This window comes from Aythya ferina, assembly GCF_964211825.1.
Source record: "Aythya ferina genome assembly, chromosome: 6".
Classification (NCBI taxonomy): domain Eukaryota; kingdom Metazoa; phylum Chordata; class Aves; order Anseriformes; family Anatidae; genus Aythya; species Aythya ferina.
Window position 1 is genome coordinate 24,281,042 of NC_140303.1, and position 15,827 is coordinate 24,296,868.

Genomic DNA, 15,827 nt, shown 5'->3' on the forward strand with positions numbered 1-15,827 from the left:
AGGAGTAGGCAAGTTTTACCTAAAATACCCTTGAGCAAGCAAGCTAGCTACCATGCATGGCCTACATTTACATGATCTTAAGTTTTCACTTTTCCAAATACAGGGTATTTACATTACATTACATTAGCCTACTAGGGAACCAACTGAAATTAATACCTTAGAGAAGCCTCCTTGAGATTATGATTTAATTTTGAATGGTGACAGAATTAGATGAGGTATAAAAGCTCAGTCTTCTTTTTACCTCCCACTTTTTACTTCAAAAGGCAGTCAGCAAGACAGTGGTGGTAATCTCTCCAGCACTGAGCTATACCTGCCTGCCTGCCACAGCAAAATGCTCACTATCTTCCCAGAATAGATTCCATTGATTATCTATCTCTGTAGTTCTTCAGCATCTAATTCTCCATGCTCTAGAACAAATGCACACATTCATCACAGTTGACAGCTCTCATTTAACTTGCAAAAGATATCAGTGATTATTAATGCATTACATTATCTGTAATGATAACGAAACATTCTTACACTGTTTAACAAGACACTGTAACCAAAGAACAACTGATCTGAATCAGAAACAGTAAGCAGAACTTTCATCTTAAATATTGATGGCAGTGAACAGGTAAGCATGTAATTAAACATTCAAATATGTATTATTGAATATAAACATATTCAAATATTATATATTAATAAATATAATGACAAGGCTACCCCTAAGAAAAAAAGAATTTTCAGCGAGCCCACATCTTAAGTAGATTTTCGAAAAACAGTAATTTCTGACTCATATGAAGCTTTAAGCATGGTTATCTAGAACACAACTTAAACTTTCCAGTATTATACCTTTCACTAAACTATTTCATTTTTTGAAAAATGAAGAGAAAGTCAAAGATCTAAAAGCTCACCAATTTTGGTGAACTTGCTCCATGAAAAGGTCTGTTATGCCCTGCTCCCTTCCCCTCCAAAGATTTTGTACCTAATTTTCCACCCTTCTCACACAGTCTTTTCAAAATTGTGAAAAAATAAGCCACATTGATGAAGACAGGCAGACCCACACAAATTCCTCGGCCACATTATCTCATTTGTACCAAGAATAATTTGCTTACACAATGCACGTCATGAAGGAGTACAGAAATCATCTTCCTTTTGAAGAAAGCAAAATACGCTATTTGCAATGGTTAATACAAAGCCAGATTTCATCACTGCAGTGATAAAGTAGGATTAATAGTATTCTGTGATACCCAGAGAAACGTTATGCTCTTCATTTACACTTTCCTTAACTCCAATGAAAAATTAGATGCTCATTGTAGATCCTCCCATATTCAAACCATGTTATAAAGTCTCCATAGGGACAGGCCTCTCTCAGATATATGACATATTTCTATAGGTCTGTTACTTCACCAGTCACTGGCAATGGAAGCAAGCCACTCCTAAGAAGACAACAAATCAACACATTGTTTTTCATGTTACACAGAGTAAAACAACCATACCTGATAGTCACAAAACCCTAACAAAGAACATGTCTTCAGTCAGAGATTCCTCTTGGCCTCAGAAATACTTTAAGACACTTTAGAAAGCTGAGTGCATACATACACATATACACATATATAAACACTAAAAACTATTCACTGAACTAGTTGGATTAAGGCAAGTCCTTGGGAAAACAGAAAGGAAAGAGGCTTGGTTTTGGCCCCAAGTGTTGAGTTACTCCTTAGTGCAGCTGCAAATGGTTCCTGTGGATCACATGAAGAAGGACCTTTATTATATTTCAAAAGCAGCCTCAGATCTACGCTTCTGAGAAAAGCAAAGCCCTCACTGCCACTAGTACAACCTGTGCCAGTTTTCTAAGAGTAAATTTCAGATGTAGCACTTCATAACATGAGATGCTTGGATCCCTAAATACACAGCATTACTATTAAAATATTAAATTTTAACTAACAATGACAAAGGAGACACATACAAAGGCCTGGTTTATTTGAGCAGTCTGGAAGCTGCTAAACACCAGTGTCAGGAAAGCTAAGTGACAAGGCCCTATAGCAACTGTGTTTAGGCTGAGCAGCTAAATAACACAGAAAAAAATATTTATTCTTCTTTCTTATGTTGTAGCCACAAGTACCCTTCTTCAGCTCTCTTATTGCTCAAGGACATGTAATGCAAACAGCATCCAAGCCTTTCACGTTTGTTTGTGCTATAATGGACGCTGTGAAGTGCTTTCCCAAACACTACAACTCCTTTTCAGACGTACTATCCACCCTTCCTAAAACTCTCTTTTTAAAAAAGTTTCGTGCCCACTGCCCCTGCCGGGCACACGAAGCCACAACGCTGCTGCAGCCCCTCTGAGGAGCTAGGGCTGCCCTAGTCCCCAAGCAGCGCCGAAGGGCAACAAAACGGAACGGCGAGCAAAGCTCTCCCAAGACCAAAGGCGAGGAGCCGCCGCGCGCGCGAGGTCTTCCTTAGGCTGATCGGGACCCAAGGCGCAGCAGCGCCAGCACCGAGCTCCCTCCTTCCTCACAAAAACACTCGCAGCGGGCCCGCCCACCGCCATCTCGGCCACTGCTGTTGGCCGCTACGCGCCTGCGCGGTGCCGCCGGGGCGGTGAGGAGGGGCGCGGCGCGTTGCGGCCGCCTCAGCGGGGCGGGGAAGGGGGTGTGCTGTTTGTGCTCGTGATTTAATCGTAGACTCATGGAATGGCCTGGGCTGAAAAGGTACTTAAAGATCATCTAGTTTCAACCCCACTACTCTGGGCGGGGTTGCTAACCACTAGAGCAGGCTGCCCAGCGCCTCATCTAGACTGGCCTTGAATGCCTTCAGGGATGGAGCATCCACGACCTCTCTGGGCAACCTGTTCTAGTGCCTCACCACGCTCCAAATGAAAAACCTTCTCCTACTTACCAACCTATATCTCCCCTGTTTTAGTTTAAAACTATTCCCCCTTGTCCTATCAACAGACATAAACAGGAGTTCCCCCTCCTGTACATATGCCCCCTTCAAGTACTAGAAGGCCACAATGAGGTCTCCCCAGAGCCTTCTCCAAGCTAAACAAGTCCAGTTCCCTCAACCTTTCTTCATAGAGAGGTGCTCCAGCCTTCTGAGGATTAAGCTTTGCCGTGAGGCTGCACCCCTGGCTGTGGGTTAGGTTTCCCACTGGGCTGGGAGCTGCCCATGGCGCTCTACTGGAGGCTGTGGTTATCAGCCCCGTGGCTGGTATCAGCCCAGTTTGGAAGGGACAGAGGGCTCGGCAATGGCCAAGGCAGGCAGGAGTGCAAGCATCCAGCTAGGGGACAGCAGAAGAGCAGGTCAGCCATTACTTGTTCAGCCTAGCAGCAGGAATGACATCAAGTAATGTTGGTCTTTTTGTCCCTCTAAATCCAAATAAGTTCCCTTCTGATGTCTGCAAACTCCTTGAGCCTGTAAAGCACTGTTCTGGTATAAATACACAGGGCCTTATTTGTCGCTGCTATGTATGCAACATGTGAAACAAAACCCTGGCCTGTCATCTAAAAAAAGTAATGACAGCAGAAGAAGTACAGGGGGCAGAAAGCAAAGTGACTTTCTCCAAAAGTCTTTCAGATGAAACTTGCGTAAAGCAGTAACCAAAAATAATGAAGAGTGAAACTTGAGAGAAGCAGAAGGGACAGCAAGCAGTAAAACGAAAGTAAAACAAACTGGGAAACAGAAACTAAGGGAGCAAGATGAGTATACAACAATATAAGCAAGAATTAAAACTCTATGTGTCTTCAAAGATGGGCAACAAAGCTGATGAAGAGTCTAGAGAATGAGTCTTGTGGGAGCAGCTGAGGGAGCTGGGGTTGTTTAGCTTGGAGAAGAAAAGGCTTAGGGGAGACCTCATTGTACTTTATACATGTAATTACCTTAAGGGAGGTTGTGATGAGGTGGGGATCGGGCTCTTCTCCCATGCACCAAGTGATAAGATGAGGGTAAATGACCTCAAGTTGTGCTGGGGAGGTTTTATGTCAGATATTAGGAGAAATTTCTTTACTGAAAGGTTTGTGCAGCATTGGAACAGGCTGCCCAGGGAAGTGATTGAGTCACCATCCCTGGTGGTATTCAAGAAACATGTAGATGTAGAATTTAGTAGCATGGTTTAGTGGTGGACTTTAGTACTAGGCTAAAGGTTGGACTTGATAATCTTAGAGGTCTTTTCCAATCTGAGTATCTGGAACATGTCTAATTGAACGTGTTCTACAGTATCACTGGATACTCGAGAGAGCATCAAAATCAATGTGAAGTAATTACAGGCATCATTTTGCTTTGAATCAGACCTATAGGGCAAGGATTCCCAAAGTCTTGAATAACTATTGCTTGTACCAAAATAAATGAATGAATAAATAAAAATCATCAGTGAAAAGATACCCAAAACCTCTAATTTTGCCTGGTTGGGGGCACTGGCAGAATTTGAATCACAGATTAAATGCCTTCATTTGAGTAGGACACAGTTCACAGCAACAAATTACTACTGGGTGGGGCAAGAGAAGCAGGCAGCCAGACCTGTCCTGCTGGGCTGCACCCATAGCGCCTGCAGGAGCTCATCCTGTTCTGGAGTTCGGGTTTTGGGGTCCGCCTGGAGGACAAAGACCCAGAGACGGAATAAGATCAGATACACGGGTTTTGTAAAGTGAAGTGTCGTTCACAAGCTTAAGGAGTTATAATCGAGTCTGAGTTGTGCAGAAGGGACTAACCCCTCTGCACAGTGCAGGCAGACCACTCCAATCGCCTGGGGTCCCCACTTCCTCAGCGTCTAGCGCCTCCCGTGGTGTGAGCCTGGAAAGGCACAGCTGCACAAATCGGCAGCAGCACTAGAAACCCCCGTCTGGAAAGCGAAATCTCGGCCTTTAAACCCACGGTGCCCGTTCAAAGTTTCCTTCCAAACATTTGGGAGCGACACTTACCCGTGCCCGTCCCTCCAGGGGCTGGGCAGCCGCACTCGGCAGCCGCCCGCAAACGAAACCGAAAGGGCTCGAAAGGAGCCGGCTTACGGGGCGGCGACCTGCGGGCGGGCTGCCGGCGGACCCCGGCTGCGGCGCTCCCCGGCCACCCCTGCAGTATCCCCCCGACCCCGTCCTGGGCACCGCCAGCGCGACCATGTCGACGGAGTGCCGAGACGAGTGCTTCCTCTACATGATCTCCTGCTTCAGGCCGCGGCTGAAGCAATACATCCGGGTGCTGCCGGTGCTGGACTGGCTGCCCTCGCTGAGCCTGGAGGAGAAGGAGAAGGTGCGGGTGGTGGCGGAGCAGAGGGGCGATGTGGAGGGGGCCGAGGAGCTGCTGCGCGCCGTGGAGCGCGGCCCCCGCGACCAAGGTTGGTTTCCTGAGTTCGTGCAGGCGCTGGAGAACAGCGGCTGCAACCTGGCTGCCAGCTACGTGAACCCCAGCCAGCTGCCCTCGCCCACCGAGGAGGCTGACCACGACCTCTGTGTGCAGTTGGTGCAGCTGCTCCACGCCACCCTAGTGGATAAGATGCGGGCCAGGCAGGTGGCCGAGATGTGCCTGCAGATGAACATTTTCCAGGAGGAGGACCTGGAACGGGTAAGTGGCCCATTCTGTCAGGCTGGGCACCAGGCAGTCCCACAGATGCTGGCCACCCCCAGGAGCTGTGGGGCACCACAGCAAGAAGTGGCCTCATGTAAGTGTAAAAAGCTAAAGGGTGGTGCTCCAGGTAAGCTGCTGAACACTTAAGAGGTTGGCTAGCAGATGGGATGCCAGCTAACAACCAGGGGCAGACAGTAAATACCTTGAGCAGAGAGTTAGAATAGACCAGTATGTAAGTGGAAGGAGTCTGGCCAACTTTACTATGACTTATCATTTTGACAGACACCTGGCTCAGGAGATAATTAAGTGTCTTTTGGCCTATGAACCATACCAGAAAGTTGTGCCAGCCTATAAAGTTCTAGGGAACATTTGAAGTAAAACAAGACCTTCCTTCGCCTTTATTTTTTGCCTTAGGTTCACTAAGAAATATCACACCCAGCAGCAGACTATGAAGCTGAGCAGAAATACCAATTTGACAAGAAAGAGCAAGTGAAGGGTAATGGCTTTGACAAAAACATTTGCCAGTGTTTACTCCACTGGGCCAAGAATGGCTTGCCTGGACTAGTGTGAAACTTACTTGAAACCAAAAAAGTAAAAAAGTTGATATCCTGAAACAGTACTAGAAGAAGAAATATATATAGAGAGAGAGACAGAGAGAGATAAATTTGGCGTAGAAATAAGACAAAAGCTCACAAACTAACAGTAGAATTATGTCATACTTGCACTCTGAACTTTGCATCAACTGTTTAGGTGCTTCAATGCTCATGTCAGTTAAATGAGAGTCATGTAAGTCACCAATTCATCTGATTGGTGACTGTCGGGAAGCAGCAAGGGCTAGCTGCACCCCAAGAGCTGGGGAGCCAAGCATGGTAATGCAGCAGGTGGAGACAGGAATCTTTTAGGAAACTATTGGCTCCATTCCTTAATGGGTGCACATGTTCCCTGGTCATCTTTATGCTGCTTGTATTTCAGCTTAAGTTGTTACTCTTCAGACCCTTGCCAGTTTCAATTCTGATAGGGCCTAGGCTTTCTTAATGAATGACATCCCAGGGTAGTCCTGCTATATTCCACCTTTGTTTAACTCATCTCTCTTCCCACTGCCCACACACCTTCTTTTTGTATTCAGCCTCAGTGAGGGGGTTTTCACCCTGTTTGGCAAAACTTGAGCCAGCTGCTGTGCTTACCCATTTTCTTGCATATCAGTATGGATGATTCTTAAGCCTTGAGGAAATTGCCCTTGAAGACTGAACACCTGTCTCAAGCAGCAGTACTTTTGAAACAGTGCTTTTCTTTGTTGTGAACACCTGCCCACTTCTGCTCATGACATCCTTGGAACACTTTTCTATAGCTTCTTTGAGGGCAGTAGTCACTTTCAACAGGGTATTGTATCTTGTATTATTGTATTGTGCTTGTATCATATCTTTAAGTGAGAATTGGGAAGTTGAAGCCAGTGTTTAAGAAGGGAAATGTTCAATTCTAAGTATGAGGTCATGCTATAGATGAAGTGTGAGCTCTGATATGCTGTAGGGCATTATTTCTCCTTAAGCAAGGAGAAGCAATTGGTTTAGTTCCTAAACCAATGTGAACACCCATTAATGTTCCTTAAAAAAGATTATTATAATGGTTGTTATTATAACCATTTCCAGTACCACCAGTCTCTCCAATTAAATCTCAGATCTCTTGTTTTATGTATACTACCAGAAACTATATGATGTTGGACAAAAATGCAGTAAAACTCTGCTGGTGAGTAAAATTATTGTCAGGCCCACCATATATGTTTGTTCCTGTGTTTTAGTGATGACAGGGAAATACTTTTGTAGTTATACTATTCTTGCTAACTTCCCTAAACTGTTTCAAAATTCTGTCTCAAAGTGTTTTATTTTATTTTTACCAGATCAGTGCTGTTACTGAAACTCGTGGGAACAGAGATGGTGCAAGAGAGCTATTGAGTAGAATAGTGCAGAAAAAGGATTGGTTCTCTCCTTTCTTGGTTGCTCTGCGTCAAACACAACATGAAGACCTTGCAGATGATTTAAGCGGAAATACAGGAGGTAATCATCTTATTACACCATAATAATGTGTGTTGGCTTTTTTTAACATCTCTTTTTGAGCTTTTACTTTGGAAACAATGCAGGGTTCCAGCCATATTGATTTCACTATAGACAAATAGTGAAAAGACAAATGCTTTCAGTTGTCTGAGGATTTCAGAATGAAGTTATTTAACAGCTAACCTGATAGATTCTTAAACACTAGAAATCCTTATTAAGCAATATCAAACTTACAACAGTATGACCAAAATTGTAATTAAACTGAATACTTACCTTTTGTAACCCATTGGTTTTCAATATGATATTTGTATAATCATTCATAATATTAGAAGATTACTTTGAACAAATAAAACAAGCCTTTTCTGGATTCTTCTTTCACCACAAAGATTAATGTTTCTTTTATAGCATGGTTTACAAATACATTTGGTATTTTAAAGTAGACTGGAGCATATCTCCTTGGGGATAACACATTGATAGGACTTAAGATATATTGCATAACATTTACTGGAAGTAGTAGAATAAACTAGTAAACATTATTTACAGAAATGAAAGTAAGAGGTTGAGGTTTTTGGTTACCACTTTCTATTCCTGTACAGTGATTATGATATTGTAAAATTATCACCCTCCATGCTAAAATATGGAAAAAAGGAGACCCCAACCCCCAGTTTTATATTGCAGTCAGCATAGGTTTTATAAGATATTTGAGAATTAATTTTTTAAGTGAGTCAGATGGTGGGAATAGATCAACCAGTACTGTGGTCCTAAGTTTCATTTTCTGTTACACATTTGTCAGGCTTAAATTCTTGTCTTCATTACTTTGCTATCAGGTAAAAAAAAAATAAATGCATAGTACATGCACTAATTACTAAAAGGAGGGCTACAAGATGGTGAAGGGTCTAAAGGGCAAGACATATGAGGAGCAGCTGAGGTCCCTTGGTTTGTTCAGCCCAGAGAAGAGGAGGCTGAGGGGAGGCCTCATGGCAGCCTGCAGCTCCCTCACGAGGGGAGCAGGAGCAGAGGGGCAGGCGCTGAGCTCTGCTTTCTGGGGACAGTGACAGGGCCTGAGGGAATGATACGGAGCTGGGACAGGGGAGGGTGAGGCTGGATGTTAGGGAAAGGTTCTGCACCCAGAGGGTTGTTGGACACTGGGACAGGCTCCCTCGGTCACAGCACTGAGCCTGCCAGAGGTCAAGAAGCATTTGTACAAAGATCTCAGACACGTGGTCTGAGTTTTGGGTGGTCCTGTGTAGAGTTAAGAGGTGGACTCAATGATCCTTGTGAGTCCCTTCCAACTCAGGATATTCTGTGATTCTACGAAGTCAGAGAGAAATCATTTTTGTGTTTGGAATAAGACAAAGAAATGGAAGGCAGGAAGACGTTTGGGGAAAGTTCTCGCAGGTTTTCAGTTTTATGAGAAGGTTTTGAAGTCTTCTTTTAAGGTACATCTGTTAATGACCTTACAAAACTTACAGAATTCAGAAGAGATTTATGATCAATAACTTTTTAAATAAATATTTATGAAAGCATTAGAATTCAAAACTACCGTTTGTCAAGACCATATGTCATGCTGCTGTGCTGATGTGACAAGCATATTGAATACAGACTAATTCTTTGGTTTCTGTGCTACACAGTAAAAGAATATTTTTTTTATAGTGCCATGTTATTTCTTCTGTTACTTTATAGGAAAAGATAATAAAGGAAACGGGGTGAAGAACAGTACAAACAAAGAAACAGAAGCTGCAAGCCAACCAGGACATTCTGGAGTGAAGGATTTGAAACAGCAAGAAAATCTGAATAGTGGTTCTGTCAGTGAAAATGGTGTATTGGAAACATCTGTTGAAAAGAATTCTGTAGTTTTGGGTACGTCCACTAATTGATATTTTGTTCTGGTACCAGTTCAACTTTAGTAACTGGAAGTAACTAAGAGAATATTCTTAGTTTATTAGTTCCCATCTTGCTCAAATATTCGGGAACATATGCTACATTCAGTGTGAAGGGAATTAATGGAAAAAGTAAATCTTGATTTCTTGGAAGCAGTAAATTCTATTTCGTCCTATCAGTTAACTGCAGTACCAACTTAGGGGACAGATCTTTAAATTTGCTTACTTCACTTCAAAGGAGTTGTTCTCAAAAAAGAATGTTGTCATATTTGAACTAATTAATCTGAAAGGTATGAAAAAGCTTCACCTAAAGTAACTACACCAAGCTAGTTCAGAAACCTATTTGCTAGCACAGTGCAGAACGGCTTAGAAGGACATTGCCAAGAAATTGTTGTGGCGTGTTTGTATGGATTCACTTTTTAAAATGTGCCTGTGGAGTTGATCATGAGCAATAGCAACTACCAGCAGCAATTCCCAGATATAGCCAGGAACTGATGATTCAAACATATGCTGTATGATTAAGGAACCATTTGTATCTGTTACAAGTTCAGATGCAGCTCAAACAATAGTTGCAATTGAGATGAATTGTGCCTGAAATTATTTTAGTGGGCTTACTCAGACAAAGGAGTAAGACAACTAAGGTTGCTCTTTTTTTCATCAAACATGAATATGTCAAGAAAAATTTGGCTCTGAAAACTGTGGCCGTTCAGTGTGTAACAGTAGTAGCTTATTTTTCATTTAGCGTGATCTTAACAGCATATTACAATGATTTATAGCAATTAGTGGATTATTGACTGCAGCAGAAATATAAGCTTGGTTTTCCTGCATTAGAACATAATTTTGCCTTATAAAACAGAGGTGCCAAATATTTATTGATGATTCAGAATGAATCCAACTAAGTTATCCTTACTCTTAGGGTTGTTTCAGGGCAAGTTAGGCTCTTAATTGTAGCCTTGCTCTGGATAGGTTTTCACTGCTGTTAGTGTGATCTTACCTGACTATTTTTAGACCAGACAGGTAAAAGTACAACTGGACCCCAGATTCTACTTCCGTGTAGGCTAGGAACCCACCTAATTTGCACTTTGATCTGTCAGTTTTGCAGTACACTCCCACCATTCCTCCATATATTGAGGACAAATTTCAAGGAGGAAGAATTGTTTTCAAATCACTTGATATTCCTGCATTTTGCATTGGATCTAAAGACTCCCCTGACCCTTTTATTGCAGTAGATAAGACATAGTGAGTCAGGGAGAAGGTAAGAGAGCCCATGGTGGTTTTACCTTGCTGGGTAGCTAAACTCTACCACAACCACTCTCTCACTCCTCCTCCTCAGATGAAGAGGAGGAGAAGAAAGTATGCTGGAAAGAAGCTCCATCACAGCCAGACCCAGTACAGAGCCATAGGGTCATAAAGGTAGAGTAGAAATACACAATTTAGTCTGAGAGAAAACTAGAAAGAAAACTGTCTGTACAAGAATACAGATAAGACGCTGCATACACAGAATACAACACTAAAGTTTGCAAGGTCAGAATTGGAGCACTTGAATTGAGGTTTCTCTTAATTGTATAGAAAGCACTTCAAATAAATAGCAGCTGTGTTTTTCAAGATCTGTTTAATAAAATGAAGTAGATTGGAATGAATAATTATATTGTAGGAAAAATACAGATAGAAAAAGAAGCCAATGTGTTTTGTTTCCATCCTTATCATCATGCTCAAAGCCATGATTTCAAGAGTGTTTTGCCCGCTGTTGGTTCCAGTTCACAATGAAAGTTCCATGAAAATCTGACTAACTTGTGGTTACTATGAGGTGATGACTGATTTTTTAAGTGGAAGTTTCAGTAATGTCTTACAAAGTGTGCCCCTTAATGCTTCAGAGTGGAAAAAACAACCATTAATTTGAAAGTAGGACAGTTTTGACCAGTTTCCAGTCACATGACAGGAAAGAAAGACTTTATAAACACAAAAAAATGCATATTTCTATGTTCTTCATTGCATTCCATTGTCTTTATACTTATTTGTTAGTGCAAAGTGACATAAAGTGACAGTGACAGCTGTTAGAATATCAGCCCTTTTATCTTCATTGTTCTGGAAATGATTAATTTTTTTTTCTTTTAAAATAATTCAAGAAGATTAATACAATCAAAACAGGAGAATATTATGCTATTCAACTTTAATTTGGAAGACGAGTATTCTACATTTCATTTTACCACTAATGTTTTCTGTTGTAATGCATTCTGCAGATTGTAACTTGGATAACTGAGTATAAAATACTTTGTTAATACATATTCTCTGTTACATATACATCTTCTAGTAGGTCATTTTTGAAGGAAGACCATAATTCCATCTTTTCTTTCCTAATTGCATGGATTACTAGAAAGTGAGCAATAGCAGTGTCACTTTCAGAAATTGAATTCCTACTAAAGCTACTTAATATTTTGTCAGAAATCTTTGAATATGGTTTATAACTGGTGATGTTTTCTTCTATTTTCAGGGCAATACTGTCTTTTGTGTGATAATAAATACATGCTATTATATAATAATAGTAGGGAATATTTATTTAGATCAGGGTCCTGCTGTGAATATGCATTTTTTTAAGTGCCTTTATTTTGATTACATTGATTTCTGGGAAACTAGCCTTTTAATTTATGTGCTTAAAGTGTGGTGGAGATTCATAGTTGAATTAGATTTTGAGGTTTGTAAGCAATAAAAGAAGAAAACTGAGGACAGCAAAACATATATTTGCCTTTTCTTTAATGGTTATGTCAGGTAAACTGGAAAATAAGACTTAACCAAATACTGGACTACTAAGGTGGCTAAGGTAGCTTCATTTCAGTTGTCTATATTATGCTTTTTTTCATGAAATAGCTGTTTAGTTTCACTTAGTCATTCACCTTTCAAGGAGACCAAAGCTTGCATAAAAGGGAAGTCAAAACTTTGCATTTTTACTGAAGGCAGACTAGGTGAAACTTCTACCTCACTTACAAGATTACAAGATTTTGTAATGTATTTTAGGAGTAATGATCTAAGACTTCCCTTTTAGTTCTAATCTCTCACAGCATCTGTTTTGTTGTACCAATTATTTGTTGGGGACAATAAGTAAAATAGATAAGGAAAAACTGAAAAAATCTTGATAGAACACAAGTTCTATGAGATAATTACATGTAGGTCACTGTAATTATTCTGACTGTTTCTTATGGACACTATGAGCTCAGTTACAGAGTGCTGCAGGCAAGCTGACAAACAGTGGAGGATGAGTCTGTTTGCAGAAGATTTCTCTAGAAGAACTCTGTGTATCTCTTCAGATGTTAGAATTACCGTGTTTGGGAAAATCTGTATAAATTACACTTGTGGCTTAAAAAAAAAATAAAAATAAAAATCAGTGCAATATATTGATTGCCCAGCAGAGGGAGATCTTAACATTAGAATATCTGCAGGAAACTTGCCAGATTTCTGTACCAGCGTCCAAGTTTTGTATTGAGTGTAACAGAATTGTTGGTCTCTGCTTTTACTTGCAATCAGTTTGGAAGATTTATTGTGTGTCCAGTTGTCCAACATGTTTTTCTTACTTTTTTTCCCTTCTGAAAAGGAACATAAGACTAGAGGTGATCATGCATGTGGTCCTGTGTGGACCCTTACTTCTAAGCAAACAGAAAATAGATGCCTGACTACACTAAATTACGAACCCCGTCACCTTATCCATCTTTTCTTCCATAGGAAAGGAAATTATTTTTCAGCCATCCCTGACAGACATTTGTCTAGCCCATTTTGACAACTAAGGGAGAGAGTAAATGACACACTGGCTATGTATATTTGTATAGCAAATATACTATACTACATTTGTTTCTGTTTCTTCATTTAGAATCGGATGTCACTACAGAAGATAGAAGTGTCAGTAACATGAATGAAAACCTGGGACAGAGCAGTACAACCAGTAATTCAGGTATGTTTCCCTTCTCTTATTGAGTAACTGCAAAATAAACTCTGGAGGGTAGGCCCTCTATGACTATGCTAAACCAAAAATAACTGGAAAACGTTTACTGTGAACTCCAACAACAGTATTTATATACCAAACTTCCTCTTATTTTGTTGGTAAACAGATGCCATTTTTATGGGTCTGGACTTAACTTCAAGCCCCAAAGGAGCTGATTTACTGGGATCCTCTGAATAGGTCTCGAAACATTGCCATCATACAAATGGTCAGTGATGCAGAATACAATCACACAGACTGGAATGAACTTCTGGAAGTCATCCAGTGAAGTTATCTGTACAGATACTCATAATACTGCCACATGTATGTGCTTCTTTTGCTCTAATGAAGAAGCTAAATTGTGGATCCTGTACTGGGGAGATAAGAGGGATTAAATTGGAAAGGTTTTAGAGGCATCAGAAGTTGAGGAGCAACATTTCCTGCGTACTTGCAGAACCATAACGAGGATCTACTTTGGACCTAAATAATTTAATAGCACTGTTTGTAAAAGTAACCTAATCAATGGAGATTAATATCCAAAGACCTTTGCAAATCTCACATTTAAGAATACTTGCAAGTTCTAAATGAAATGTAGCATTAAACTAAATATTAGATTGTGTTTAGATAACACTTTTCAGACAGATGTGAACTTGCAATGTATAAACTCTGAAACCAATTAAACACTGCTGTTGTAAAAGACACCCCACTTTTATTTATTTATTTTTTAACCTCAGGCAGAAAGAATTTGCAGCTGTCTTCCGTGGTGAACAGTTATTGTTTGCCCTACACTGAATTCAAGAATCAGTTGACTTCTAGAAACCAGCCTGTATATAGTTTGTTCTGTGCCTATATCTTGTGCAAGGACTAAGAAAAATCTGGGTTACTTTACAAGCCAACTCTGCCTAAAGAGACTAGTATTAGATCAGTAAAGTCAAGTAAAGTTGTAATATGTCATAAGCCTACAAAGTGTTTACTGAAAATGCTTTAGAATAGTTTCAACCTTTTTAAAACTAAAAATCCTGGGTTTTACAAGTGCACAGAAGATTCAGGATATCTCAAATCTAAATTGCTACCCCTCAAATCTGTTGCTACCCTACATATAGGGTTTTATTCTATGTATTGTTAACTCTGAGGAATATACTTAGCACTTCTGTGCTGAGGTGACTCATCAGTCACACTAGACTTTTTTCTCACTGTGTCACATGAAATGTCAGGGCACAGAAACTTCTCCATTTTGTGAGCAGACACACTATATCCGTTGGGCAGGCTGATACAGGCTACTGGTGTGTGGTAGCACATACATAAATATATGGCCTGAACCTTTAATATTCCTGAAAAATCTCACATTTAGTTGAGCATTGGCTATGTCCAGTAGTCCAGCAGAAAAAAATAAATCACTACAGTTATGTGAAGAATGCAGAACAGATTTTTTTTACTTGTTATTTATTACATGTTCTGTTTACATTTGAGCTTTAAAAATAGTTGAAAAGTTTTTAAAAACATTCATGCTTAAACTCAGTGAGAGCAAATATGAGAAAAATAGTGGAGATACAGATGGAATTGGTGATATTTTTGGATTTTATAATTTGAATTTTTGCAGTAAGGCTGTTGTATTTGATGTCTGGATAGATCTTAATGCACTAATAGGAGTTTGATTTTAAAGCAAAGAATCCTATGGATTTAGTTGCCCTTTTCAATGCAAGGATCATTTTACATTTAAGAAAAATGTTGGAATTAGGATAATAGAAGAATAATTATCATGTTTCTTTTAGCACAGAGCAGCAGTTTATGAGCCTTGTATGAAGGCAGACAACCTCCCTAAAGTTTTACTGTGCGTGATGAAAATTCTTTAATGGAATCATATCCTGTGAAAAGATTCCTGTATTAGCCTTTATCTTACCAGGAGCCAAGGAAGCTAGGAGAGAGATAAGTTAAATATTTTTTAGGCATGGATAGTTAGTTGAGGATGTTAAGATACTGAAATTTAACTAAACAGATGGGTGATAAAGTGCTAGTTTCAATATGATTGAACTATTGTATTTAGTCAACCAGAAAGCAAACAGTGTTCTTCCTCAAAAGAGAGTAGTAGAAGTCAGATAAGTAACAGCAAGTACTCTCTGGTGTAAATTTCCCTGTGTTCCAGATAGTGCTGCACTCACACTAAAAGGCAAAACAAGCAAAAAACACTTAGGAATGGTATTCGGGTGTTTCCATCAGCAGTATTTTATCAAGCTTCATTACTTTTTGTTAGTTTAATTTTATTTAATGGAATAAGGTTTACTAGAAAAATACACTTATTTTTCATATGATGCATCAGTGATAATAAAAGCCCCATGATTCTTCATTTAATATCATCAGGAAATAAAACTAGAGGGTTTTTTTCCTCATTTTTAG

At 40.2% G+C, this 15,827-nt stretch overlaps 2 protein-coding genes across 3 annotated transcripts in view; one reads left to right on the forward strand and one right to left on the reverse strand.

The window, feature by feature from the left end:
• LOC311439311 (uncharacterized protein) lies at positions 1 to 5,093 on the reverse strand (the record flags this gene model as incomplete). 2 transcript variants are annotated; one of them, XM_084524851.1, is made up of 3 exons in its annotated part: positions 1 to 1,418; positions 4,498 to 4,570; positions 4,899 to 5,093. In XM_084524851.1, 3 exons carry the CDS (start codon positions 5,091 to 5,093, stop codon positions 1,393 to 1,395), a joined length of 294 nt encoding a protein of 97 aa, XP_084380977.1. In that variant the 3' UTR covers positions 1 to 1,392. The 2 variants fall into 2 exon arrangements, with proteins under 2 accessions (XP_084380977.1, XP_084380976.1); XM_084524850.1 differs by lacking the exon at positions 1 to 1,418 and adding an exon at positions 2,551 to 3,946.
• The window catches only part of IFIH1 (interferon induced with helicase C domain 1), a gene marked incomplete at its 5' end in the record, with an annotated part of 26,423 nt that continues 15,687 nt past the window's right edge, over positions 5,092 to 15,827 (forward strand). The window contains 4 exons of the mRNA XM_084524849.1: positions 5,092 to 5,535; positions 7,433 to 7,589; positions 9,270 to 9,446; positions 13,326 to 13,406. Coding sequence (XP_084380975.1) covers positions 5,092 to 5,535; positions 7,433 to 7,589; positions 9,270 to 9,446; positions 13,326 to 13,406 — 859 coding nt within the window. The remainder of the gene's footprint in view (positions 5,536 to 7,432; positions 7,590 to 9,269; positions 9,447 to 13,325; positions 13,407 to 15,827) is intronic.